A 25,580-nucleotide genomic window follows, 5' to 3' on the forward strand; every position below is an offset into this window, starting at 1 on the left:
AATTACTCGAATAGGCTCAAGTTTCAATTCACTAAGGTTAACACGTTTTAAAAATAACTAATAACTTTGATTAAATTAATTATTTAATATTTGACATAATTTTATTGAAAAAAAAAAACTGTTTCTTTTTTCACTTGTATGCAGTGTTTACATTTACGCTACGCCCCTGCAGGATTCGTGATAATACATAATGTCATAATATGTATTACCTTTAGGCTATAACTACAGAATATATAAGACAAGGTTTCTACAAGTAATTCATACAGTAACCTTAAAATATAAAAACACATGCAGTTTTAATTTCAAATTTCAAGCTCATACAATTTGTCATTTTTGAGAAATTTTCGATGAGTGGTACCTATATGGTTTTTATATTATATATTATAGATAAAAAAAAATGTGATGCTAAATAATGTATTTAAAATTTTCAATATAATTTTTTTTTTTTTGGTTGAGGCTTCGACAACTGAGGTCATTAGCCTATGAAACTGTGAGGAGGGTACTGTAGGTTTTGAACACGTGTGTGTTTGTTTTGGCAGAATTTTCATATGGGTGCTTGTAGGTAAATACCATTGCGGTCTCTCTCTCCGGACACCGTGACTGCCCGAAGAAAAATGCCGCGCGTGGCCGAGTTCGAATCGGCGACGGTGCACGTCGCAACCGACGCCTTAATCCGCTCCAATTTACTTTTACACATTAACATACACATCCAATACACTTTTACAATTAATACTCCATCTCCCTCAATATTTTAATGTGTACAATAGTGTATAAAAGATAAAGTAAAAATAGAAGTTTATGTACATGTGGGGGATGGGATAGGAAAGCCAACACCTGACGTTTACCTATTAAAAAAATTATCCATCTCCCCCAGAACAAAATCATAACTATGGTCTATGAGTCTTGTACAATTTTACCTATTTGCACCACCGTGTTAGGTATCATACTGCGTTCCAAGACCGAAGCGAAAAAAAAATGGTAAAGTTTAGTTGAAAGCATTGGTGGCGTATAACTCTGTAAGTACACACTTATAAGTAGGACGTACAATTTTCGAAAAATTATTTGAACAGAAGTTACATAACTATAAGTATATATCTTTTTATGTTTTTTTCGAGATCGTGTAATCATAAAAACATTTTTAGTTACTATAGTGAACTTTATCAATGTACAATTTTATTATTTTAAGTGTAATATGTTTTAAAACATATTTGATATTAAATAGGTAGGTATAGGTAATAATAGGTAAAGGTACATTTTTTACTATTTTATAAAGGAACTACGAAATTTCGAAACCAATATGGCAACTCATTGCAGTGTATAATCACTACTTGTACCTATATGTTTATTAATTATTATTTGTTCTCTTTTATTGATTCGATGTGAGTATAAATAGCTTGCGGGATGGTGGGAATGGGGTAGAACCTGGCAACCTGCAGCAGATATATAACTACAACGTTAGCTGCGCAGCGTAGGTATACCAGCAAGGAATGACGTTGTTTTCTAGACGTGGACATTTTTTCTGAAATATCTTCTTTTTTTTATCAGTTGAGAGTGACTATAGGTCTACGCGTAGTTACCCCATTTCTAGATATTAGTAGTGTCGTCCACACATTTAGGTTTAAAATGTTTAAATACGCAACTGCAGCACGTCTTCACTGTTGGTGAATAAACGGAGTGATTATTTTTTTAACGTTTATCTGTCTTTATTAATATTATAAAGTTAAAGAATTTGTATGTTTGAACGCGCTAATCTCATAAACTATTAGTCCGATTTCTATACAATTTATATCAATAGATTCCTATTTCCTTGAGACTTGACCTATTTTCGACCCTTATAGGTGGTATAAATCAATTGAAAAAACTATAAAATAACGTTTTGATTACTTAAAAGTGTTGCTCGTATGAAAATATTAGATGCGTAGCTGTTGTAAGCCCTAATGTATAAATCATACTAACTGACTACTACGTAGTCCTTCTAAAAAACACGACAAGTTATGAGGGAAAAGGTTGTCGTTAAAATATGACAAAACCACCGAGTTATTTAAACCACTTCAGACCATAATATGCGCGTACAAAACGCGAATAATGACCATAATTTATACATCTGCAGTGTGCAATTTTCAGATCTTCGTGATACACTCTGTATAATATACACCATACACGCCTGTGGGAGGGAGCGGCAATCGCCGCGCAGCAACCGTTAGGTATCGATCGATCGTTGAGGCCTGCGTATCTTCGCCCTAGGATAGGAATATATATGATATATTATATATTCCATAGATAATATAAGAATATTATAGAATCTTATATTATCTATGATATATTTATATATCAGTACGCCTTCGTAGGACGTTTATATATTATACAGGGTGTATCTTATTTCATTGTATGCGGGTTTTTTTTAACGATTATGGATCGATGACATAGAATTTCAATAAAACAAAAAAAAACGGGTTTCTTTATTTTTAATGGGCAATTTTTTACTACAATTTAAAAATGTTTAAACACGCAGGTGTACCAATAGCAAAATCAACTTTACTTTTTCAAATGGCAACTACTATACTCTTTTTTCTGGAAATTTTGATAGTCAAATCATTAATTTTGGTTCACTAGTTTATTAACTATGGTGCTCTAAAGTTTAGTAAAATATGCATTTATATTTTTAATCGATTGATATAGGTTTAATACTTTAATTTACAAGAGCTAAATAATTTATTCTTATAACTAACTTTATAACTTAAAAATTTGAATCATAAGTTCTCTATATTGGTAGGTATCGCATGCAAAGTATGAATTTATCAATTGAAATTCTTTAATAATTCTTTAATAATCGAGAATTAAAATAAACTATTTGCAAGATATTTAGTCAATCTCAATATACGTTATTGTGCATAACTTGGACATACTTTTAATCTGAGTTAATTACAGATTTCCAATATTATTATAACAAGAATCAAATACTATTAGGTATTACCTAAGTCCTTAGCCACCTAATAAAGAATCCAAATTAATGATATTGAAAAATATGATAGGAATTTATGATAGGAAAAGAACGAAATAAAATGTAAATGTCCAAAACTAAAAAATAGGAAGGGTTATGAATTTCAACTCCTAAATTCATACTTTGCATGCGATACCTACTAATACAGGGAACCTATATTTGGTTCAAATTACAAGTTTATCCCACTACGAGAAGAGCACCACAAAACATTGCACTTTTTTCTTTACACAATTTTTTTAACCCCCATATACATACCTAAGATATTAATGTCAACAATCGGATACTATTTACCAATTTACCATAATTATATAGTTTAGCCACCTAATAAAGAATATGCATTTCTGATATTGTGAGAAAAGTAACTGTGAAGTAATTAATTAAGATTACCTATAGTAACAAATTAAAATAATATTTCTGATTTTGACGATTGTATGTTAAAATAAAAATAATGAACTATGTTTGCCAACAATTTCGTTTATGTTTTTTTTTTTGAGAGTGTCATTAGATCACTGATTAAACTACTTAAGTGTAGTTATAAGAAAAAATTATTTAGTTCTTGTAAATTAAACTTATACCAATCATTTCAATTAAAATTTAAAAGTATTAATGCATATTTTACTAAACTTTAGAGGGCCATAGACGCCCATAGTTAATAAACTAGCGAACCATAATTGATGATGTGACTATCAAAATAATCAGAAAAAAAATCTTTACCAGAATCCATTAAAAATATGGTAGTTGCCATTTGAAAATATAAAGTTGATTTTGCTATTGGTACACCTGCGTGTTTAAAAACTTTGAAATTGTTATAAACAAATTGCCTGTTAAAAATAAAGAAACACGTCTTTTTTTGTTTTAACAAAATTCTATGTCATCGATACATAATGGTTAAAAAAAACCGCGTGCGACATAAGATACACCCTGTATACTATTATAGCCAAGTATGGCAGATATACGTCGAGGACCCCGATGTATGATTATTTCTTGCTATGCTTATTGCCTAGTATGCTCTAGTGATGGGAACTATCGAATAGTCACTATCAAACTATTCGATAGTCATTCCATAACTATCGAATATTCGAATAGTCACCATGTATTCGATAGTTTTTATTCGAATAGTTTATTGAATAGTTTATCGAATAGTTTTATAGATTGTGGCCTGTGGGTAATATATAGCCTCGTGGGAAGGAGGTACATAATTTTTACGTATTTACTATTTTTGGGTTTCGATTAACGCTTTATTTGTAGATAGGAAAACAAGTTATAACAATACTACGATAGTAAATAATAATATATTATGTTCTTAATCTTAAGAAATAATAATGTGGTGCCGCCGATGGTCCAAACTCCAAATGTTAAAAATACAATAGTGAATTGAGCAGTGGGAAACTACCAAGAATTATAGAATAGGACAGCGACCCGTTGGCCGATAAAGATAAATTGTAAAGAATACTAAAGAGTAAAGATCACGTCATGGTAAATTAATTAGTATTTATATTTAGTATTTACTATTTTGTATTTATATTTAGTATTTACTATTTATTACTTGGTATTATTATTTATTATTTATTAAATTGTATGAATTATTGAAAAACATTTTTTATCGATCTTGAGCTTTGGAAATTGGAATATGTGTGGATAATGATTTATCGCTAAAAAGTAAAATCTCAGGTGGTCAAGAAATAAATTATGAATTAAAATTTGAAATATTAAAATTCCAAATAGTCCGTATAATAAAAAACTATTCGATAGTGCTATTCGAATAGACTATTCGATACCTTTTCGGAATATTCGATAGTTTTTATTGAAAAACTACTAATCGGTTATACTTAAAAACATTCGAATAGTATTCGATAGTTTAAAAAAACTATCGAAACTATTCGATAGTGAGTATGCTCTATATAGGTATATTTGCAAAGCAATCAGTAACGCTGACACACTGTCTATAGTGTCTACTGAAAAATCCATTTTCTGATAAATATATTATTATATTATTATGTAAATCAGCTGTGATAATAAGTTATATCCAACATAGGTACATACCTATTATTATATATTCTGTTTTGGGATATTCTGGTTCTTTACTAAATTTTAAGTAAATCATTAGAATAAATGTAGCAAAAGCATTCAATACTAGAACGTCTAGAACTATTATAGATGGGCAGGTACTATTTACTACTTATAGGATTAGTATAATATTATATATCTATGATATTTATATATCAAAACGTACATATATATTAATAAAAGCTGATCCTGCGCGGCGTTGGCCGTGACAAATCAAATAACCTTTTTAGTTTTTAAACTTTGTTAAAATATGTAAAACTGCACAGATTCTGTGCTACAATATAAAGAAGAGCCACTGCGCTAACAGGCGTATCGCTTTGATAATAATTATTATAATTAAAACCCCCGGAATCCAAGCCAGCAGTGTGATATTAATTGTGTATCACTGTATCAGTGCCGTACGAATGATATAAAATTTCTCAACCTAAAAACGCACAAGCGACGGTGATGTATTTGTATAGCCTATACAAAACGCCTTTATGATCATAATTCTACGACCGAATTATAAACTATAAATTACGTGTGTGTTGATGCAGTGGCGAATCCAGGGTGGGCGAAGGGGGCCGTATTTACCCTTTGTTGTACACTGTGTCTAGCCAATTTTTGTACTTTTGGCCCCTCCCAAAAAAAAAAAATTAAGCCCCGGATCTGCCACTGCAGTGGTGCATTAAGGGCGGCTCGTGAAGGGGAAACTTAGCACCCGTAAACCATACATGAGCGATATACCTATTATTATACTAATATTTTTAAATCCTATAGGTAGTAGGTAGTGTATGCAGCAAATAAACCAAATTATAAAAATGATCATGAGGCAGTAGCCCCTGTAAGGATTTCGACTAATTGTGCCACTCTGCAATTGCACTATGTTCCAAATCTGATAGGAGAAAAATGGAAAAGTAATAATGAAAGCGTTGACAGTGCAGAACACAGGTGCCTAAGTTCCCAAGTTTTCACAAAATTATTTGAAACAGAAGTTACATAAGTATTAATTTGTATGTCTATTTCGAGATCAAGGAACACAAACACACTTTTATGGTAGGATTTGAATAATTACTTGTAAACTTAATCTCCGTATAGTTATTATGTTGATATGTTTTATACAATTTTAAATATAATTCACTTCACAGAGCAAGTGATTGGAGTGTTGGACCTAATTACGTAAACACATTCTTCTGTACATATTATACACAACATAAACCTTTCGTAAACTACTTGTAAAAATGGCTAAGTAAAAAAAATATAAGATCTTTAAGCACTAGATGTGATATCATGAATAAATGCTAAGTGTATTGAATTTAGGTAAATGTATTGTTTCAATAATTTATTTACTTGGCGAGGAATTATTTCTGAAAAGAAACAGTTTTTTTTTCTCATCGCGTGATGAACAAAATAATTAAATGAGCATTCTATCTAGTCTTAGTAATATTAATAACGATAATGTTATAATTAATAAAATAATCAACTTGACTAATAAATTTAACGATAACTTAATCTTCGCATGGATTCCCGGACACTGCGGAATAACTGGTAATGGAAGAGCGGACTTACTTGCCAAGGAAAAAGCCAATAACCCACACCAACTAACTGTGTGGAATATTAAATCCGACAAAAATATTAAAAAATGTATATACAACCAAATCAAAAAATAACTGGCAAAAAAAATGGCTTAAAATGAATAATAAATTAAATGAGATAAAAAGAAGTATCAAAAAATGGAATAATCCAATGTCGCTCAAAAAAAAAGAGGAAGTCGTACTAAATCGCCTCAGAATAGGCCATACGCATCACACACATGGCCACCTCATGAAAAAAGAGCCACCAAAAATATACCTTACACGTGGAATTTAAACTACAATCAAACATATTATTACCGAATGCAGAGACACAAAAGACTAAATAGGCACGACAAAAATTCAACATACCGGAACACCTTCACAACGCACTGGGCCCTGACGAAAAATCCATCCAAAATAAATAATTTTATTTTTGAAAGATATTGAATTGTACAATTTAATTTAAGTTATCATTATTATGTAAAAACAAGACAATGGTCACGTTATCGAGGCTTTTTGGAGTTTACTAGGAGTTAATTGATGCATTAGAAAATTAGTTATGTCGTATAACAAATTTACATGTATTTTACAAAGTTTAAATAGGCAACTCTTACTTCCATATACTATACACACACCGTCGTGCAATTATTATTTTTACTTTTTACTTAGCTTGCACCACGACTGTTGCGCTGGATACAATATTCTAATTACAAAATGTATGACAACTTTAAAAGTATTTACGGATATTAGTATTTGTATTTATTAATAAGTGAATTTATTATATACCTATTATGCATTAAAAAATATTATACAACTGAATTTAAGACAATGTTTTTTTTTTAACATTCTGCAGAGTGAAGGTACCTAAATATTATTTATTGCACAGTTCATAGTTTATTAATATTATCATTGTAAATTAGTAATAATTTTTTTTTTAAAACTATAGTTAGGTAAATAAAGCCACGAGAAATTCAATATTTACTGCAACATCGACCCACCACAGTTATGACTACCTCCTTATGATGTAGGTTGGTGTGTTGATATGACAGTACCTATATGCAGTACTTAGGGACGATGTGTATTGTGTACAGGGGCAGTAACCATATAAGGCGGTTGCATAATTCATTAAATGTAAATTTATTATATTGGAATATTCTGATACTTTTAAGACTAATTTGATAATTTTGTGAAGACATTTGTAAACTATACCTATTACCATTACCTATAAGCAGTCCTGTAAAGAATACTTTTAAAAAGTACTTGAGTAAATACTCAAATACATTTTTTTTAAGTATTTAAGATACTACTCAAATACTTTAATTGTAAAGTATTTCAAATACTATTCAATTACATTGAAAAAGTGGGTTCCTTATTATCGTAATATAAACACATAGGTAGTAGGTAATCTAATAGTTATCTAATAGTTTTATAGAGAATATTGTTATTCAATATTCAATAACATTTTTTAGAAATCTGGTTTTCACAAACCTTTGGGCTTCGGCTAACACAGAAATACAGAATATTAAATAAAACTATTATTCTAATATTGTAGTTGACAATAATATTTTTCCAACCAATTATTTCGAATAAAAATAAAATGTTCGAAATAAAAACCAAAATATTCAATACCAAAAAGTATTTAAAATACCATTCAAAATACTTTATGCTGAAAGTATTTAAAAAGTTATTCAATACTTTTACTCAAATACTTTTACTTAAATACTTTACAGGACTGCCTATAAGTTATATGCTACCTAGTATATATGTGCGTATAAAAGTTTTGGGAGAAAAAAGTTTTGTGTATGATTTTTTTCCCACCACTAAAAAACTAATCCATGGAACCGTATCCGACGAGCTTTTCAAAAGGCTCGGTAGTTGATGCGTTTCCGTTGCTTGGCGCACAGCTCGTTATCGATGTGCAACGAATTCTGCTTGACTTGGAGCTGCACATCGATACGGGCGATGGACTGTTTGAGACGTCTCCGGCACACCACAGATTCGGCCATCATATTTTGCAGACTTTGCACGTCGTGTTCCAGTTGGACCACCTCTTCGTACAATCTCAATTCCAGCTCATCCCGGCACAGTTCGACGCCCTCCCTGCGCGTCCGGTTCGACAGCCGCGTGTGCGCCAGCGCCAAGTACGCCTCCCTGTCACTGATGGTGTTTTTCAGTTTTTCGATTGTTTCTTCTACTTCTTCGACGTTTTTGACAATCTATAAACCGGATTTCATAGGTACACATAATATACAATACTGCTGTATACCTGCATTTTTAAGCATACTACATAGCCACATAGGTATACGCAGGGGTTAAAGCGGGAAAAACTTTTTTTTTTTTTTAGTTTGTACCGATCACTGGGGATGGAACTACTTTCGCATTGCTTCAACCGAAATAAAACCGAACCTACCGCACATTTGCTGATGTATCTTTAACACTTTTCAACCTTTTACCGTAATTTTTAGCATTAATAGCTATTTTATTGTGCTATCAACTGACATACACAATCAAACCAGAAGTGTACAAATTTATTAAATTTAAAAAAGGTAAACATTATTTTGAAAGGAAAATCACGTATAACTCCAAATAACACTGTATTTACTATAGTTTAATTTTAATTTTATTACTCTACAGAATAATACCTAGAATACCTTAAACATTTTGTTTTCCTAATTTTTACCTCTTTGTGAGTACATGCCTCATCTAAGCTCATTGTCCAGTAAGGCGTTACTTAGAGCTATACGCGAAATTCTTTCGAAAATGCTAGTTTTTGTCCACTTAATTTAATACAAATAATTTGTACATTTCTGGTTTAATTGCTTATATTAGTAAAATAGCTTGGAAAAAAATACGGTAAAAAGTCGAAAAATTTTAAAGATACATCAGTAAATGTGTGGTAGGTTCGATATGGTTTAAAAAAAGTTGAATTTCCCATAATTAAAAAAATAAAAAGGTTACACCCACCCTTTAAAAGGGTTTTTTTCTAAGCTTAAGGCGAACTATCATATGACGCCAGGTGATCATTTCTTCACAGGACCCATTGTATGATAAACATGTGGTAAAGACGTAAAGTGGAAAACTGAAAAGTAATTGTCTGTGAGAAACATATGTGCTCAAATTTTAAACCAAAGTAATTATCATTTATCAGCATCCACTATACGCGATTAGGAACATAATAATATATACTATATAGGTACAAATTGAATGTGTTTAGAAACATACTTCGTCTCTTTGTTTATTCAATTTTTCAATCACTTCAAGGTATTCTTCCACTCGCAATCTAAACGCCAAGTAGACTACTTCCGATTGGCCCACCAGATCGTTGAACATTTTATTCAGACACTTGTCAAAAAATGCACGAATAGGTCGTCCGTCCACTAGTACTTTATTGGCCGCCGAAATAACGTCTAAGGTGAATCGATCCCATTCCGTGGTCGAAATCGTACTGCATGTAGAATATACAGATATGGATAAATATAATTAAGTGTGCACTATATTATATTTGTTTATTGTATACTTATAATTTATTACAGTCATAATTTTCACGTGATTTTATAATATTATGATTTTTTGAAATCTAACTTGCTGTCAATTAGTCAAATTTTTAAAATATAAAAAATGTATTTCGTTGTATAAAAAAATAAAGTTATAATAATTTATATTCTAACTTAAAGAGTGGAGTTGTAATTCAAATATTTTTGCTTCACTTCGCACACTTGGAAAAGGATAACAAATTTGAATTTTTCAAAAATAAGTGTAATACAATATATTTCTTATTACGCAGTAAAAAAATCCAAATCAAATTTAAGGTAATTCGCATTTGAAATATTTCAATTTCAAAATATTTTCAATTTATGTTACATTAATTATAGTTAAATACACTATATATATTATGTATAACGACTAATAACTGTTTGGAGGGTAATACCTAAGCAAGCATCGGCTAATAACTAAACATTTCTTTAAAGAATAACACTACCTATATATGCATCAAAAGTACCTATTATTATTTTATAATTTGGAATACTTAACTAAAATAAGACTATATTATTAAGTACTTCATTATAAGAACTAAAAGATATTCAGAAATATCACGGGTAGATACGCAGTTCACCGTAGTACCGTGCTCATCAAGTGAGTGACCCTGGTGGGAATAAGGGATCCACGATAACCTCTACGAATGGGGCAAACTTCATAACAACGAGAAAAATACTCACGCAGGTTTAAAAATGTTTTTGTTGTTCAAAATTGATAGTTCGACAGTGTTTTCATTGAGATTTTCGTTGTGCTCTTCAATTTGTAACGCATTTTTCTTACAACGCAAATCCACAGCCAAGTTGTATACGAACGCTCTCAGTTTCCTGATCTGCAGCACGACCTTATCTTGCAAATCTTCAAGCTGATCGTTGATACCCAAGATCAGTTCGCGTTCCCGCAATAGTTCTTTCTCGACATCGTCAAACACCAAGTCTATACTCTGACGACAATTTCTGCACGTAGGGACGTATAACATTATAGAAAAATGGTTTTTTTTTGTAGTTTGAAGTATAAGTATTTATTATACTATATATTTTTACAAAAAAAATGTAATAATTTCTGTATGTTTTCAGTGCCGTTCAGTGGATTTTTAGGATTTTATAGTATAAGTATTTATTTTATATTTGGAAGCAGACTACCTGAATATTTCTAAAATATTGATGTATAAATAACACATAAAATATTGAATAAATAGTTTTAGATTCCAAGCGGAGTTTTTTCTTTGAAATTACGATAAGTTTTGATGAATGGAGTAAAAAATGGCCAGGATACACCATAAAAATTCTAGATTGAATGTCCATTAATATTTTTTTAGAAAACCACTGATACAAAGAGAAGAAAATATTTTTTTAATACTAGTGTTAAATATTACAATTCAATAACTGGTTAGGTAGGTAAATAAAACATTTTTTCTTTATCAAAAAAACAAAAATTATAAAATTATGTAGCTAGTTAAATGGATCACACTGATATTGCACAGACATTACATATTACATATCAATATATCATGTAATTTTAATTTCGATTTTTTCAATGTCATTCTCACCTGAGTCTAAGGCACTCAGCAATGACATCAAGAGCATCACCGACAAGCAGTTTGTTGGCGTTTTCGATGCGCACCTGATAGCCCAACAGCAAATGGATTTCTTCATCCAGATCGTATTTCTGTTTTTCAATTTCTCTACATTTGTACTCTATGTCTTTGACTTTCACCTTGGACCGGTGGTCAACATCCAACTTGTTTTTCAACACAGAGTCCTTAGTCTGGCCGAATAACCGATCAGCTTCCAGTGTCAACCTTTGAGCCAACTCTCGTTGTTCCTCAGCTGCTGTGATTTCCTGTTCACTGTTATATCGCCACTCTGTAGTCGTATGATAATCATAACCGTACACATTGCAATAATTATTACAGTTCATGTTGATTAGTGGATGATCAAACATAAAAAAAGATTAAATAAATGAGATGGTATATTTTTATGTTATTCTTTTCTTTTATTGCTCAAGCGAAACAAGCTGATGCCAGATACAGTTTATTGCTTTGTTTACAATAGTTACTATGGTAATAAGGATGAGAAGTGAGGAGCATATTGATTTTATTATATAAATTGAGAAAGTAAAAAATATAGAAATGTACATCTGTCCTTAATGTAAATAGAATAAGAATACAATAACATTTAACATTTCATATTTATAAAAATATTATTTTTTTTTTTAAACAAAATATATATTATATTTTTATATAATTCAGGGCACTATGAATTAAATATAATCTCTGAATGTATTACAAAAATATAATAATTTATTTAAAATATGTACGCTTATCAGTAAAATTCTTTTTTAAGACATACAAGTTATCACAGATTATTAGTTCTGTTAACCAATACATACATTGGCAAGAAACAGAATAAAATTTCAATTGAATGGATTCAACGAGTTTAAGTACATCAGTATACATACATATAAATAATAATACTATCAAGATTTTTTGGAATAAAAATCATAAAATTGTAAGGGTGTACATACAATTTAAAAAAAAAAAATTATTAAGGATTGAGGTCAAAACAGTGTTTAAAACATGTATATGAAATAATAATAATAACAATAATATAAATTAAAGTAAAAAAAAAAATTATAATAATAATACTTATACCTAAATCGAAAACTTTACTATTAGATTCTATACGAATCTATAGAAGTTTAACTTTATTTTCGACATTTAGAAATTGACTTGTTGATATGAATTTCTTAATCAAATAAATTAAGGCTATATTTAAGGAGATTCTAATAATAATTTAAGAAAAACAACCACACTTCACACAGTAATCAGACCATCAATTCATAAAATACTGTAATTGCAATATTTGTAGGAATATATTATGCCCCACTCCCCTTTAAGTAAATGTTATCAATAATATTTAATACTTAAATATAAATTACAAATTTGTTGTTTACTATACCTAGAAACATAATAATAACTTAGCTTGGTGTATTAATGGACAGAGGAATTTGAGCATGAACTTAATAAAGCTCTAGTTTTATAAAGTAAATAATTGTTTTTTAGTACTTAGATCAAAGTTAATTGAGCTAAATCAAATCCGATTTCTGTTCTTTGTTCTTCAAGCACATTGTCAAGAGTTTTTAAAACATTTTCCGGCAAATGATCCAATAGCATACGGGGCATTACTCTCAGTTCTTTAAAATCTTCAGGTGTGGCCCATCGCATTTCATAATTATATTCATTACTGTTTGTGCCAGATTTTCTATAAACAATCAAAATATACATAATTATAGTATATTACACATTATTTTAAATATAACTATGAAATATTTGTGAAAAGTGAAAACGAAATTCCACTAGTTGTATATGACACATACTTATCAGCTTTCTTCTGTTCTTTACTTTTCTTTTTTTTAGTTATGTGTAATATATGACCAGGAGTATATAAACGAATTTTTGAGTACCTTCTGACAGCTAATTCCTAAGAATAAGATCAATAGGTTTTTATTATTAAATAACATCAAACCTTGGAAATTTTGAATAAAATACATTTTCTTATAAACTTTATAGATTTACAGAGCATAATTACATTATAAGTAGGTGAAATAGAAATTATTTGGTCATTAGGATATGTTGACGTTGTAGGGACTAGATGATGATTACTAATGGTATCAGTTGGGAAGCCATCATTCTGTGTAATCATAGACAGAACGGGTGAATGCATAGATAGTAATGGAGAGTTACGCATTTCTGAAGTAGTCCGATGGCGCCATGTGGATTCAAGGTCCCTCGATGGTACACCAAATAATGCATAGCCAAAGCCATTTAGAAATACCCGGTACTAAAAACAAAATATAATCAAAAATTTATCAGAAAAATGTACATAGATTAAAATCATAAATAGCCAAAAGTACCTAATTCTACATTTTCAATATTTATCAATAAAATCATATATTTACTCAATAGAATAATGTAAATTTTATATGAATTATTAAAAAATAACCTTACTTTTGGTAATCTACATGATTGTAGAACTTGTAACATGTTTGTCCGTAAATCTTCAACATTATCAATTGTCATGTGCATAACCATATCATCACCAACACCTACGGACAAAGTGAAGTCTTCAGCTATTCGGGCTGCTTCCCGACTCAATAATCCCGCTAAAATCAATGTTTAAGATTTAATTAATACATTTAGCATAATGTATACAGTAACTGGGTAAATTACCTGGTGTAGCAAAGGCATACACTTTGAGATTGGGATAGAGTGGTCGCATATAAAATGCTAAGAGAACTGCAGTACCCGCCCCTAAACTATGTCCTGAGTATGACACATTAAACATTATTCATCAATAATAAGTTAATAATGCTACATTTATTCATGGTTAAAATTGTAGTGTTCATAGTTTCATACCTGTGATTACAAGGTTGTATTCTGGAAAATTGGTATAAGCCTTTTCTATAACATTATGATCTTCTAATTCCTTTTTAATATACTTTGCACTGCATAACATTCCTTTATGAGCCTGAATTGAAACAATACATACATTTATATAACCAGCTTCTAGATATTTCTAAGATTTATTAGTATTACATAGCTGTCAGGTGGAACACCATAGGCGTCTAATTTTTCTACTATGGCAGTCAAATCCGTAAATATATCTCTCATTGACAATGATCCTCTTATAGCAATTACTATACTACTAGTTTCATGATCAACAGTTACAAAAAATGGTAATTCAAATATATGGTTGACAAATGAAGCAAACAAAATATCTTTAGAATGTAATTTTGACATATATCTAATTGCTGCAAAGTTACACAGACAGCAGTTATCCTCTTTGACCACAGTTGGTTTAGTTCTATGCAAAAAATGAATTATGATTGATTTACTACAGTTAAAAAAAATTGAAAAATTTACCTAAAGCAAGCGCAGCAAAAAAACTTAGGCATCATTTTAAATAATCCTGTTATACAATAACGATAAATCAAAAACGGCCAACCATAAATAGCAACAGATAATTGGAGGTAATGCCTAGCTTTTTTAAGACACATCCAATTTGGTTTTCCAGTAAAACATTCATTTACAACTGAAAGATAAACATTAAATTATTTAAATTATTTTATTTATAATATGATTGTATTTTGACTTACTAGAGGTACAATTGTATCTTTGTTCAGCTAAGAGTGCAAGTCGTCTTTGTTCTCTAGATTCACGCTTTTGTTTTACTCTCAATAACACAAAACCAGCAATAAAGTCTGATGGTACAATATCTGTATTTCTAAACATAGAACTCATCAATCCTAAAAATAAGAAGATAAACAAAAATGTAATTGATAAATTTATTGAAATGTATGATTTAAAGTCTACAATACTGACCGGCTGCTTGAGAAAACGCTTCATGCGAATGTTCATCTCTAATCAACCAACAAAAGAACCATCTAAAGCGTCTCACCCAAATACGAGTGACTTTTCGGTGTAACACCATATCTGTATCTACATTACCGTTGGCTCCTTCTTGAAGTTTTAACGATCCAACTGGATCCAACACCATGGCTAGTACGAATATCAAACCTCCCAACATAACCCAATTGAATAGTACTCCAACTAAAATAATCAAAAATTGTTTAATCATTAATACATTAGTATATTTTAACAATCAAAATTAGTAACACACAATGAATTATATTTACTTTCCACTACGGTACTCGTAAAGTGTTCATTATCGCATTGTATACAATTTGTATAGGTCCATATAGTTCCAAGCACATTTAATGCAATCTCTGGTAAGAGTAAAATGATCCTGTAAAATAATAAATATATTATATAAGAAAATACAAGTTTGGTCGGCCGTTCTTAATAACTCATACTTGGCAACTAGTAGATGTGGAACGACATGCCTAGCTTTTGTGTCGTATATAGCACCCTGGGCACTCCGATTCACCAAAACCATCACAAGCAGAATGATTATGGAATGCATTACTACTATTCCAATCAAGTAGACTCTGACCAACAGGCCGCCAGTCAAACAATTGAATGTCCATTGATAATAGCGACACAACACACAACTCATCAATGTCAGCCTATAAATCACAAAATCAACTTAATCAATAAATTATTAACAACTAAGCCATAGAGGTATACATAGCCTATGATTACATTTTCAATCTTAAAATAATGATTATGTATTTATTAGTAACCAGTGGCGTATTAAGTTTTATGAGGAGGGGGGAGGAGGGAGGCTAAAATTATTAATTATTATATACAAGCTTATATTCTACCCTATTGAATTTACCACGAAGTTTACCACTTTTGTGTTTGATGAGTGATGATTCTCTGCTAGAAGAAATAATGCTAAACATACAATTTCAAAGGAGATTTCTGGTAAGACAACTTACTATAAATTAAAATAATATTTATATTGTATAATATCTTTAATTTGGTGATAAATTCAAGCCCGGATTAAAACCTTCAGGAGCCCTTTATCCGGGCTTGGTGATAATGTAAATCGTTATGCGAGTATGCGAATGTTTATGTGTTAAGATTACTGCTCTGACTACTACGAAGTATAAACGCCCATCCCTTAAGGACGTACAAACAAATTTATTAGAAACTCCAGTCAGTTATAACCACAGAACAATATAGAAGCGACACTCGATCAGCTGATTGGGTCTCTGTATCTCTACGGTAGTACGGTATGAAGTATTGGACTCTTAAAGTTGTACCGTAACCGTAATCTGAAAGAACGTTGGCAAAATTAATTAGTAGGAAATTAAATAAACGTAAACAATCCATTGACTACGGACGATACTATAATATTATTATAATATGAAAACATGTGCAATATAAAAAAAAAATCAGTTTGCCTTAACATCATAGTGTGTAGGTACTTATTACAACTATATAAAAAAACAATTATTCTTCAAGTCATGAGGGCATTCGCCCCCCCCCCCCCCACTGCCCCCCTCAAATACGCCATTCAATAGTAACATTAGACAGATTAGCCATTAGGTATAGGTATGTGGTATACCGTATAATATTTTACATATTGCCATAATGGCGCTACTATTGTTTAGTAGGTACGTGTGCAGTTTTGATTTGAACAAGACATTTCGTGATGTGCGTATCATAATTTCGACTTATTGTTGTCTTTATAACCGCATTGCAAAGCCGATGTCCGGCAACGACCATTGTGTCGTGAACACGATAAATAATTCAACTACCTATTCAAATATTCACGGGCGAATCGATTGAGTGGCAATACCGTAGCTTATTAATTAATCGATCGTTTCTAACCGAAATTGTGTACAATAGCCTACAGCCGTCTTTTCGGAAACGTGTTCGGTGTTCATTGTTCTGCGAAGCCGTTGATAGTGAAATAGACAATAATAGTATTAATATTTTATTTATTATATTTAAATATTAATAGTATTAATATTTAATAGTGCCGAGTGCCGACGGCTGACAGTTGCCCAAGCGTCGAGTACTCGAGTGACTGAGTGATCAGTGGGAACTGAGTTGCTCTCTACTCTCACTCAGACTTCCCACTTCCCAGATACCACTCGACACATTTCAGGTTTTTAAATTATAATATAGGTACCCCCACTATGTATATTAGCTATCAGTGATCAGTCTATGTCCATCACTATACCGGAACCAGACGCCACCCGCCGTAGTCTCGAATCTTGCGTTACCGTATCTTCCGGTTGAATGCCCATGTCCGCTATCGCACATTGCTTTCCCACTATAGGTACATACAATTAAAGTGTTATAAGATTTTATTTTTACACTTCCAAATTTCCCTTCTTGTATGTATATTATATTATAATTTATAATAACAAGTAGACGCTTCGCTTTTCCTTTAATCATCTTACCTGATGGTATTTTCCGGTATTTTTTTTTAATATCTGACACATGCTTTCTATAATTCAAAAAGTATAGGTTTAGGTTTATAACAATGTAACGTGATTCACAGGATAATATTTAACTAACTTAAATATATATATATATATATATATATACAACATTAAAATAGACAATAATAGTGATAAGCGTATGTAAAGCGAGGCAATTTATTTTATATCACTGCGAAATTTAACGTCAAAATACTTGTGTCTTGAACTTATTTTTGTGTTAATACTATGTTTTTAAACATTGGACAGTAGGTGTGAAGTGTAAGCGATATCTATTGTTGAGCAATTAATCTTATATCTGTATATGAGAACTTCAAGTAAGTCACTTGTCAAAAATAATGGCTAGATAACTGGTTGTGGTAAACTTCGTAATTTTTAAGCCGTTAAAAGTTATTTTAACTTTGGCTTACCAAAAGTTTTGTTTCACTAACTTTAAAACGCCATTTAGACTATTTAGAGCACTAAAGTAGCATAGTTTGCTTAGAGATAATTCAAGTTTTCAGCAGGAATAATTAGACAGGTGTAGGATGCAAATATAACTCACTGTTTAAATAGTCTGTGACAGTAAGAGGGTTATTAAAAGTTGGTTGATCTGGGTAAATGATAAAAAGAAGAAGAGCAAAATTACTCGTTGAATGTACACAGCTTGAATGAGAGCTATGTAAGATGCGTATGATCCACATCCAACACATACAGCGAAAGTGAGTTCAGTATATATGATTTGATAACAAGAATAATGATAGGGTCTGTTTTACACATAATAAATATCTTGTGCAATATTCCCTTCATTAAGAATCAGTTAAGAGTTGAATTTGGAGTGAGAAGTGTCAGCTACAAAAATACAATTGGGAATCTCAAAAAGAATTATATTTCTCAATAATCGGATAAATGTGTTTTAATATATTAAAAAAAAAATTAGGTATACTAAATATTATGATTTTATTTTGCATTTGTGCATTCTCTTACAAATTGTATTAGCATACATTTAAAAAAAAAAGTTATAAATGAATAAATATAAGTAAAATTTAAAAGTTAAATTGTGTATAAAAAAAAAACGGATTTAAGTAACTAACATTTGGCTAGATGTTTTATAAAATATAGGTAGGTACATACTATAACAAATAGCCTTAGCTATCTGTGTTAAAACAAACAAACATAATGAATTATGGGCGCTAGATTTTTGTAAGCCTAGTGGTTACTTAAGGTAAATCTGGTCTTAACAAAAAACAGAAGAAACAAGGAACATTGGGCCGTATTCATAGTCGATGCTTAAGAATAAGTATTACTTAAGGTATACTTATGACTCAAATGCGATTTATAAATGAGACTTTGGCTTAAGAAAAGAAAAAATATCACTTAAATTAAGGTTGGTCGAGACCTAACTTTAAACTTAAGCGTTACTATTAGTTATTATCACAATTTTAATATTTTTGAACTATCAAAATTAGCTAAAGCAATAATTATTCTTAAGCATCGATTATGAATACTAAGAATTGTACAAGTTAATAAATAATTAATAAATATTATATTACATTTTAAATATAATCGTCATTATAGTCAAGGCTTGAGGTTGAGATTATATAAATTGTAATATTAATTATTAATAAAAAAAGCAATGAATTTAAATATAAATTGAAACGTGTATACATATTTACTAGAGTATAGTCACTCACTATTGAGAATTTCCGTGATTCATTTTTTATCTCAGCATCAAGTCTGAAAAATCCGACCCGTGATCGTAAAACTATAGATGGCGTAATGGTGTATTATAGATGTAGCAAAAAGTGTCGGTATGGGACAGTTTTATTATTTGCATAAAAATAATGTGTATTATATATGCTATCCAATAAACTATAGAGGTTTCTTATTATAGTCACACCCGCATGTGTTGTCTCCAGGGCCGGATTTAAGGTTGTGGGGGCCCCAGGGCCCACACAAGATTGAAATATAAGAATTTTTAGTTGATCTACATGCTTTAAAACTTTAAAATTATATTACTGATGAGTTATTCTCTCATCATGCTATTAATTTCTTATCACAACAATTTTGCTTATTGAACATAATTAATACAGATTTATAAAATGTTAATACAATTAATAAGTAAATACAAGTAACCTAAGTCATCTCTTTTTATTTTTTTAAATTAGTACATCAAAACCATTAAATAAGTTGTTATTAAAATATATTTGATGCTAATGAAAACTAAAATAAATCTTTCAAATTATTTTCAATAAAAAATTTGATACATTAAATAATATTTAGTATATTAGTTCAAGGTACAACGTTATTTTATAATATACAAATATAAAAATAAAATACTAAAGAAATATAATGTACAAGTTATTTATAATAAACATAGTTTTCTTGACTTCTTAATAGAAAATTGTTTGATAGTATCTTCAAAGTCAAGGACCTAAGTACGTCACTTTCGATACTTAAAATGGTTAAGTTGGATAGACGATCTTGTGTCATTATTGTAGTTCTCAATCTATTTTTTATAAGTTTCATTTTTGAAAACGAGCGTTCTCTACTACTGTTAGCCACCATTAACACCAAGTACTTATGCAGAGCAATGTCTACATTTGGAAAGGTAACTTTTAAATTGTCTTCGCATAGGATCCTGAACAAAAATAATTCCCACGATTCTTCTTTTCTACAATCTTTTTGACGTAAATTAACCAAACTATTAAACTGCAGTAATTCGTTCCCTAAAGTTGAATCCAAATCTTTAGAATATTTGTGGCAGATAATCATAATTCTGAAGTTTCTATAATTCCTAATTTGCTGAAAAATCCAAATCGTTTACATATTATATCATAGGCTTTTATTCTATCAGTCAGAGATTTATACAACTGATCAATAACAGGGAGAAAATTATCGGATCGGAATTTTTCTGTTTGGGATAATTGAGTAGTTTCCTTATTTCTACTTTCCAATGGAATGAGTCTTACATTTTGTGAGCGAATTCGAATTTCTGGGTAGTCGGTTTTTCCTGACATTTTTTTGGCCGTTTCTTCATATTCATCAAATGAATTTCATTTATCTTGAACAAATAGTTTCAAAGAAGTAAGGGCTGTTACCGCAGATTGAAGAACCGTCTTAGGATTATGTAACAAGTGATTTGTGGCGTTGAAGCGGTCTAAAATGTCATTCCAAAATAACAAATAAAACGCAATTTCAAAATTAGTGATTTTTTTCAGAAGTCCATTTGCTTAATTTTTAACAACTTCTTTTTGCTCTAGATCATTTGAAATATAGTCCAAAATCTCTTTAAATTCATTATAACCTAATACTAATCTATATAGTGATTCGTTTTATCCCACACTAATAGCACCAATTTTCAAACTTAAAAAAAAAATAGTATATTGTTTTGCAAATAACTAGAAAGAAAAAAAGGTAATCATTTTGTGGGGGGCCTCTTATTAATTGAATCTTGTGGGGGTCCCGGGGCCTGGGTCCTCATCGAATCCGGCCCTGGTTGTCTCCGTCTTACACACTTTACAAACGTACGACATAGACAAAACGCGTTTACGCAGTCTGAGTAGGACTCGCTGTATTTTGGTTCTAGAGTAAAAATACCTATAATTAAATTGAATTGTGACAATATTTCTGAGGGCAAGTCGATGCGGTGTTTCCATTATTCCCAATATAACGTTCATTATATCGTTTAGAAATAGAAAAAATTTCAACATGTTTAAAATACTTCTAATTTTTCAAAATTTAAATTAATAAAAAAGTTCAACGACTTGCCCCCGAAATATTGTCACAATTCAATTCTATAACAGATATTTTTACTCTAGAACCAAAATTCAGCGAGTTCTACTCAGACACCGTAAACGCGTTTTGTCTATGTCCTATACCTTGTAAGACAGAGACAACACATGCGGGTGTGACCTCTTAAACACTAATTAAACATAACTATGATAATATCGCATATTCGCATGTCTCAAGTCTCGTGAATTTAATTTAGATTTTAAAATTAAAAATATTCGTAGGTACCTACTTATCTTAATATTTAAATATATCAACCATAATGTCACATACATTTTAATAAAATTAATGTACATAAGTATTTACATATAGTCACACTGATATACATCTTTCTTTTACGTGTATATTGGTAATAATATATTGATTTGATTGTATTTTGATATTCATGAATAACGAATAACATTCGATCAAGCCGGAATCTGTTTTCTCCGTCTTACAAAATATGTACAACATAGCAAAAACTGTTTTGCGCGGGACAACTTTTCTCGCACCACATTAATAATTATTAATTGTTGTAGAACTACCAAATTTTCAGAGCATGTAAAGAAGAACTTTATCTGTGCAACAGCGTGCTTTTTTTTTAATAGCACTATCCAATAATTTTTTATAAGCAAATTAAAAAAACAAAAAAAACAAAATTTTTAGAAGCAAATAACCTTTATTATATTTATGTCATCTAAAATATGGGCACGCTGTTGCATAGATAATTTCCACCCTATATGTTCAGAAATTTTGGAGCCACTAGTACAAAAACAGAAAGATAAAAGTTGTCCCGCGCAAAACAGTTTCCGCCTACCTGATAATATACTGTTCGCATAACAATAAGCGAAACTCACGGGCAACGCCACGCGGGATGGCTAAAAATTAAAATATAATATGATTTTGCTTCCATATCTATGCACAGCGAATTACACTCAAAAGGAGTTAATTAATCACAATTTTTTCCCCGGAAATACCCGAAATTACGATTTTTTTATTATTTTTACTTTATTTGACTGTTCAAATTTTTATTGGTAATTTTTATTATTTTTACTTAATTTAACTGAACAAATTATCAATCTTTATTATTTTTTTATTACTGTAGTAATTTATGTTTGTACTAACAATTTTTAAAACATGAAACTTATTTTAAATTATTAATCTTATTATTGTATTGTGACAAATTTTTAAAACGTAATGTGAACAATATATAAATACTATTTAGGTATATATAAATTGTTTGAATTGACGTAACTTATTGTAAAAATGTAAAAGGAGGATTACATTTTTTTCTTATATATTTTCGCACTTACTTTTATATCGAACATTATTAGCTTAGGTAAGTATAGTAAAAATGAATATTTAAAATATTTAAAAAATACAATAATACGTGAATAATATGACATAAATACATAATATAGTAAAATACAAAAATTTGGTTTTTATTTTTATGGTTTTTTCGTGGTCTTTTTTTCTTTTGGTTTTTTATTTTTTGGTTTTTTTTCCGTCTACCGGCGTACCAAATGAGTAACCCGCGCCCTTTAACGAATTCTGTGTACGCCACAGCAGTGAACCTAACCTTCATAATGTAATGACTAATGAATAATAAAATTATAACTTATAAGTTATAAGTAAGACTATATGATACAGTATTGTATCACTAAAAATTAAATATAGCCAAGGACAAATTAACATGAATAATTTATTAATATATTATAATTTATAATATTTTTTCAAGTTATAGTTCAATTATAACTATTTTGTTTGAAAATAAGTTAGTCAAATTAATCAAATAATAAAAATGTATTCATGTACAAGTATAAGGAATAATATAAAAGCTATTGTGTTTAGTGGCTTTTTAATTCCATAGTTATAAATTTCCAATTACATACAATATTGTTTATTTGTTTATAGTGACAAAATGGTTAAATATATTTAGATGCGTAATAATATTGCATTATGTTAAATAATTATTACGAGAAGGGTAGGATACTGGATTTTCATTTATGTTCATATTCATTGATTTGAATATCAATTTATTTAATGAACGAATGAAAAATTAATTTATTCTCGTACTATACGTATTTCTCGTAGCTATTTGAAGAAAATTTAATATAATGCATTAATCATGTATAACTTTGCATATAATATAATTATTTTAAAACTGTTTCAATTGTGTAATACCTGAAATCTTAACGTTCATTTAAAAATAGTAGAGTAAAAATTAAGGAGGGGAATTATTAAACAGAAATGTTTTACGTGAATAAGCATATTTCATACATTTTCCAAACAATAAAATGTCAATAATTTCTGACCTTGAATTTAGACTGAACATACTTTAGACATAAATGTATTATTTCTCTGCATGTGTATACTATACTATACGTCTATACTATGATTTTCATTTTATGGTCAATAACAAAATTGACAATTATATCTATCTATATATATAAAAATGAATGTATGTGTATCAGTGTGTGTGTCCATGTTACCATGGTTACTAAGGTTACCAAAGTTACCATGGTTACCATGAGTGTTGAAGCTATTATAATCATAATTATAGGTCTTTAATGGGCAACGAAGTGCATGGGATCAGATATTTTTATATATATAGTCCCGTATGTGTCCATATTACCATGGCAACCAATTATATATTATTTTGAAACTTCCGATGGTATGTTTTGTATATAAATGGTTGCCATTTTGATATGTAAAACATATTATTCATGTAGAGTTGTCAATTTTAATGGGAAATGATGTGCATTGAGATTGATGTGCTCAAATAAGGATTTTAAGATTATATATGGACTTGTATTATATAAAAATGTATGTTTGTCTGTGTGTCTATGTGTCCTTTATGCATTCCTAAGCGGCTTGAAAGATTTTGATGAAATTCGGAACAGAGATAGATATTAAGCCTCTGGGCAGAATATAGGCTAATTTCTAGACCAGATGAGAGGACGAATCCTGGGAATAGGGCTGAAATGCGCTTACTGAAACGAGTTACATCCAAAAGGAGTTGATAAATCACAAAAAGTTGTCATTTTTTACGAGCAACGAAGTGCGTGGGATCAGCTAGTATATTATAAAAGCAAGAGTTCCACGATTGTATTTATGTATAATATATTAATATTGACAATTTCGTGTGACAATAATATATGGTTGAGATGATTTTATGAAAAGTTTTCATGAAAAGGAGAATTTAAAGTCATACAAAATTTGAGAAATTGCATTATTATTATACTCATGAGTGTTGAATCATGATGTTCACCTGTATCTATTATAGATCTATATAGAATTTTTTAAAAAGTGACATTGTACAAATTCCGGATTCCTTATTAGTTATATAGAACATTTTTAAAAAATGTCAAAGAAAATATATGGTTGAGCAATTTTAGACAAATTTAGACTATTTTTTTTATTTAGAAATTAAAATAGTTTGCTAAACACAATGATTTATTATTGGTTACTCTCAAATTTAAGATATCCGACCTAGTGCTCCACTTCTCCTCATGTAGGTAGTTCTTTATTAAATGTTATTCTTAATTTTATAGGTGATAAGTTTTAAAAATAATTATTATGGAAATATATAATTTACCAGTATAACCTATGAAACATATTAATTTTTCTGAACAAATTTATAGAAAAATCGTATACAGCCAAGAAATATATTTTTCAATGACCGGTAATGACCGTGTATAAAAAATAATAATAACGGTTTACTAACACGGTAGGTATTAAAGAATAAACATTTCGAA

The 25,580-nt window shown here is 29.9% G+C and overlaps 2 protein-coding genes across 7 annotated transcripts in view; both read right to left on the reverse strand.

The window, feature by feature from the left end:
• Positions 1–8,269: 8,269 nt before the first annotated feature.
• LOC100164258 (tektin-1-like) lies at positions 8,270–12,120 on the reverse strand. The gene is made up of 4 exons (XM_029489485.1): positions 11,705–12,120; positions 10,839–11,111; positions 9,844–10,066; positions 8,270–8,837 (listed from the first exon to the last, which is right to left on the reverse strand). Exons 1-4 carry the CDS (start codon positions 12,097–12,099, stop codon positions 8,481–8,483), a joined length of 1,248 nt encoding a protein of 415 aa, XP_029345345.1. The 5' UTR covers positions 12,100–12,120; the 3' UTR covers positions 8,270–8,480.
• A 9-nt stretch (positions 12,121–12,129) lies between these two features.
• LOC100166289 (sn1-specific diacylglycerol lipase beta) overlaps positions 12,130–25,580 on the reverse strand; it is a 34,509-nt gene continuing 21,058 nt past the window's right edge. For all 6 annotated transcript variants that reach the window (XM_008188846.3, XM_029489483.1, XM_029489484.1 and 3 more), the window contains 12 exons: positions 16,030–16,242; positions 15,853–15,962; positions 15,539–15,766; positions 15,313–15,462; positions 15,080–15,248; positions 14,753–15,020; positions 14,573–14,684; positions 14,387–14,479; positions 14,165–14,319; positions 13,746–13,997; positions 13,534–13,637; positions 12,130–13,418 (listed from right to left, as the gene is read on the reverse strand). In XM_008188846.3, the coding sequence (XP_008187068.1) occupies positions 13,223–13,418; positions 13,534–13,637; positions 13,746–13,997; positions 14,165–14,319; positions 14,387–14,479; positions 14,573–14,684; positions 14,753–15,020; positions 15,080–15,248; positions 15,313–15,462; positions 15,539–15,766; positions 15,853–15,962; positions 16,030–16,242 (2,050 nt within the window). In that variant the 3' untranslated portion in view covers positions 12,130–13,222. The remainder of the gene's footprint in view (positions 13,419–13,533; positions 13,638–13,745; positions 13,998–14,164; positions 14,320–14,386; positions 14,480–14,572; positions 14,685–14,752; positions 15,021–15,079; positions 15,249–15,312; positions 15,463–15,538; positions 15,767–15,852; positions 15,963–16,029; positions 16,243–25,580) is intronic.

The sequence above is a fragment of the Acyrthosiphon pisum genome, chromosome A2, assembly GCF_005508785.2.
Source record: "Acyrthosiphon pisum isolate AL4f chromosome A2, pea_aphid_22Mar2018_4r6ur, whole genome shotgun sequence".
Lineage (NCBI taxonomy): Eukaryota > Metazoa > Arthropoda > Insecta > Hemiptera > Aphididae > Acyrthosiphon > Acyrthosiphon pisum.

Bases quoted from the DNA above. Each gene is read 5' to 3' on its own strand.
- LOC100164258 (XM_029489485.1), bottom strand. From the start codon at position 12,099: ATGTTTGATCATCCACTAATCAACATGAACTGTAATAATTATTGCAAT. The intron at 11,112-11,704 runs GTGAGAATGACA...CCCTACGTGCAG, and splicing joins GCTGAGTGCCTTAGACTCAG to AAATTGTCGTCAGAGTATAG. The intron at 8,838-9,843 runs GTATGTTTCTAA...TCCGGTTTATAG, and splicing joins TGAATAAACAAAGAGACGAA to ATTGTCAAAAACGTCGAAGA.